We start from the raw sequence: 2,314 nt of genomic DNA, 5'->3' as shown, positions 1-2,314 counted from the left end.
CCAGCAGCAGCAGCAGCAGCAGCAGCAGCAGACGCAGACGCAGCAGCAGCAGCAGCAGACGCAGCAGCAGGCGTCCAGCAAGTCGTCAGAGGACGCTGAGGGGCTTGAAGGAGATATCGAAATGCAGCTCTTCTCGGGGGATCTTAGCCCTGAGGGGGCCCCAGAGGGCCCCCCTTCTATGGGGGCCCCAGACGTTCGCCTCGAGCTGGGCTGTGAGGAGACAACTGCTGCAGCAGCTGCTGCTGCTGCTGCTGCTCCTGATGCAGAGACACAGAAGGCGGTAAGGCACTATGTAGCGCGAGAACTGTTGCTGCTGCTGTTGCTGCTGGTGCTGTTCCTGCTGCTGCAGTGCTGCGGAGGGGGGCAGGTCCTTAGCGGGTATTCCGCTGTTCTGCAGCAGCAGCAGCAGCAGCAGTTTTTGCAGCAACTGCAGCAGCAGCAGTTGGAGACCGAAGTAATGGGGCTGCATGTTGCATGCGTTGGGGTGTATGTACACAGGAACCACCAGCAGCAAAGTGCAGCAGAGACAAAAAGAGAGGCCCCAAGACCCACGGTGTCTGCGAGTCTATTCGCATCCTCTTCTCGTCAGTTTCTTGTTTTGTTTGTTTGCTTGCTTGCTTTGTTTGTTTGTTTGTTTGTTTGTTTGTTTGTTTGTTTGTTTGTTTGTTTTTCTGTTAGTTTGTTTTCGTTCGTTTGTTTTGTTTAGTTGTTTAGTTTGTTTGTTTGCTCACTCATTTTATTATTTTAATTGTTATTATTATTATAAATAATTATCGTTTATTATAAATAATAGTAATAAAACAATAATAAACACATATTAACAAACAAATAGTAATTATAAACACCAACTAATAATAACCAGCAGCAAGGAAGCACGTAGCACGCATGCGCTATATATATATATATATATATTATATATAGGGGGAGGTTTGGGGCTGCATGCATTTGTTGTTGTTTGTTTGTTTGATATTTCAGGAGCCCGATGTATGTTTGCGTGACGTTCGCTCTCTGCGCTCTTTTCTTCGAAGTTACCGCCATTCAATTCTGGTCTATTACTTACTTTCAAGAAGTATTTAGGGTATTTCTTCTTCTCTTACTAATAATAATAATAACAATTATAATTATAATTATAATAATATTATTAATAATCGTGTTAGGGTTAATACTAATAATCTATTACTTACTTTCAAGAAGTATTTGGGGTATTTCTTCTTCTTTTACAAGTAATAATATTAATAATGATAATTATTATAATTATAATTATAATAATAGTTATAGTAATTACAATAATACTAATAATAGTGTTAGGACTAATACTAATAATCTACTACATGCTCTTTAAGAGTATTTGGGGTATTTCTTCTTCTTTATTAGAAATAATAATAATCATTTTCATTATAATAATTATTATTATTTTTATATTATTATTAGTAGTAGTAATATTAATAATCTATGACTTACTTTATAATAATGAAAAGAAAGAGAACGTGAAGAGAGTCGAAGTTTTATTGATTTTACGCCAACATAATTTTAACACTTTACCTCATTATAATACTATGCATGCTTTAACACTATTATTACTATTCTTATTATTATTATTATTATTATTATTATTATTAATTATTATTATTACTATTGTTATTATTGCTACTATGATGATAATAATTAGTGTAGTGATGAAGACTACGACAATGTTAAATAATGAGAACAATGAAAATAATTATAAATATAATAACATTTATTAAGTTTAATATTGAAGATATTTATTATGCTATGTGTGTTGTTTTGCTGCAGTACCCAATAGGAACAGTATTGATTGCATTTAATATAACAGCAGCAACAGCACCTATATTAGGTGTATTGTTTGGAGGCTGGCTGATAGATTTTATAGGAGGTTATAAAGATGAAAGAGGCATGAGGCGTACATTATTGATATTATTTTGTTTTGCTTTTTCTTGTTTTTTACTCGGTGTTGGGGCTGGATGGTCTTCAAGCTTCTGGGTTGTTGTTGCATGCATGTGGCTGATACTTTTCTTCGGAGGGTCTCTTCTTCCTGCTGCTACTGGGGTTGTTATTGCTTCTGTTCCTGTTGAAGTTAGAGCATTCGGCAGCGGTTTTTGTTTAATGGTTTATAATGTCGCTGGCTATGTCCTCGGCACCTTCTTACCTGGCATACTCATAGAAGCAGCAAACCTTACCTGGGGAATGAGAGTAAGATATACACATAGATATATAAATATATAAATATAAATATAAATATAAATATATAAATATAAATATATAAATATAAATATATAAATATAAATATAAATAT

At 35.2% G+C, this 2,314-nt stretch overlaps 1 protein-coding gene across 1 annotated transcript in view; it reads left to right on the top strand.

Moving 5' to 3' along the window:
- EAH_00048200 (transporter, major facilitator family domain containing protein, putative) overlaps window positions 1-2,211 on the top strand; it is a gene marked incomplete at both ends in the record, with an annotated part of 6,685 nt that extends 4,474 nt beyond the window's left edge. Inside the window, 4 exons of the mRNA XM_013394504.1 lie at window positions 5-280; window positions 499-584; window positions 976-1,069; window positions 1,795-2,211. Coding sequence (XP_013249958.1) covers window positions 5-280; window positions 499-584; window positions 976-1,069; window positions 1,795-2,211 — 873 coding nt within the window. The remainder of the gene's footprint in view (window positions 1-4; window positions 281-498; window positions 585-975; window positions 1,070-1,794) is intronic.
- Window positions 2,212-2,314: the final 103 nt, after the last annotated feature.

This window comes from Eimeria acervulina, genomic scaffold, assembly GCF_000499425.1.
Source record: "Eimeria acervulina Houghton genomic scaffold, Eah_scaff755, whole genome shotgun sequence".
Lineage (NCBI taxonomy): Eukaryota > Apicomplexa > Conoidasida > Eucoccidiorida > Eimeriidae > Eimeria > Eimeria acervulina.
Note: the sequence above shows the minus strand (reverse complement) of the source record. Positions and strands in the feature narration are given on the sequence as shown.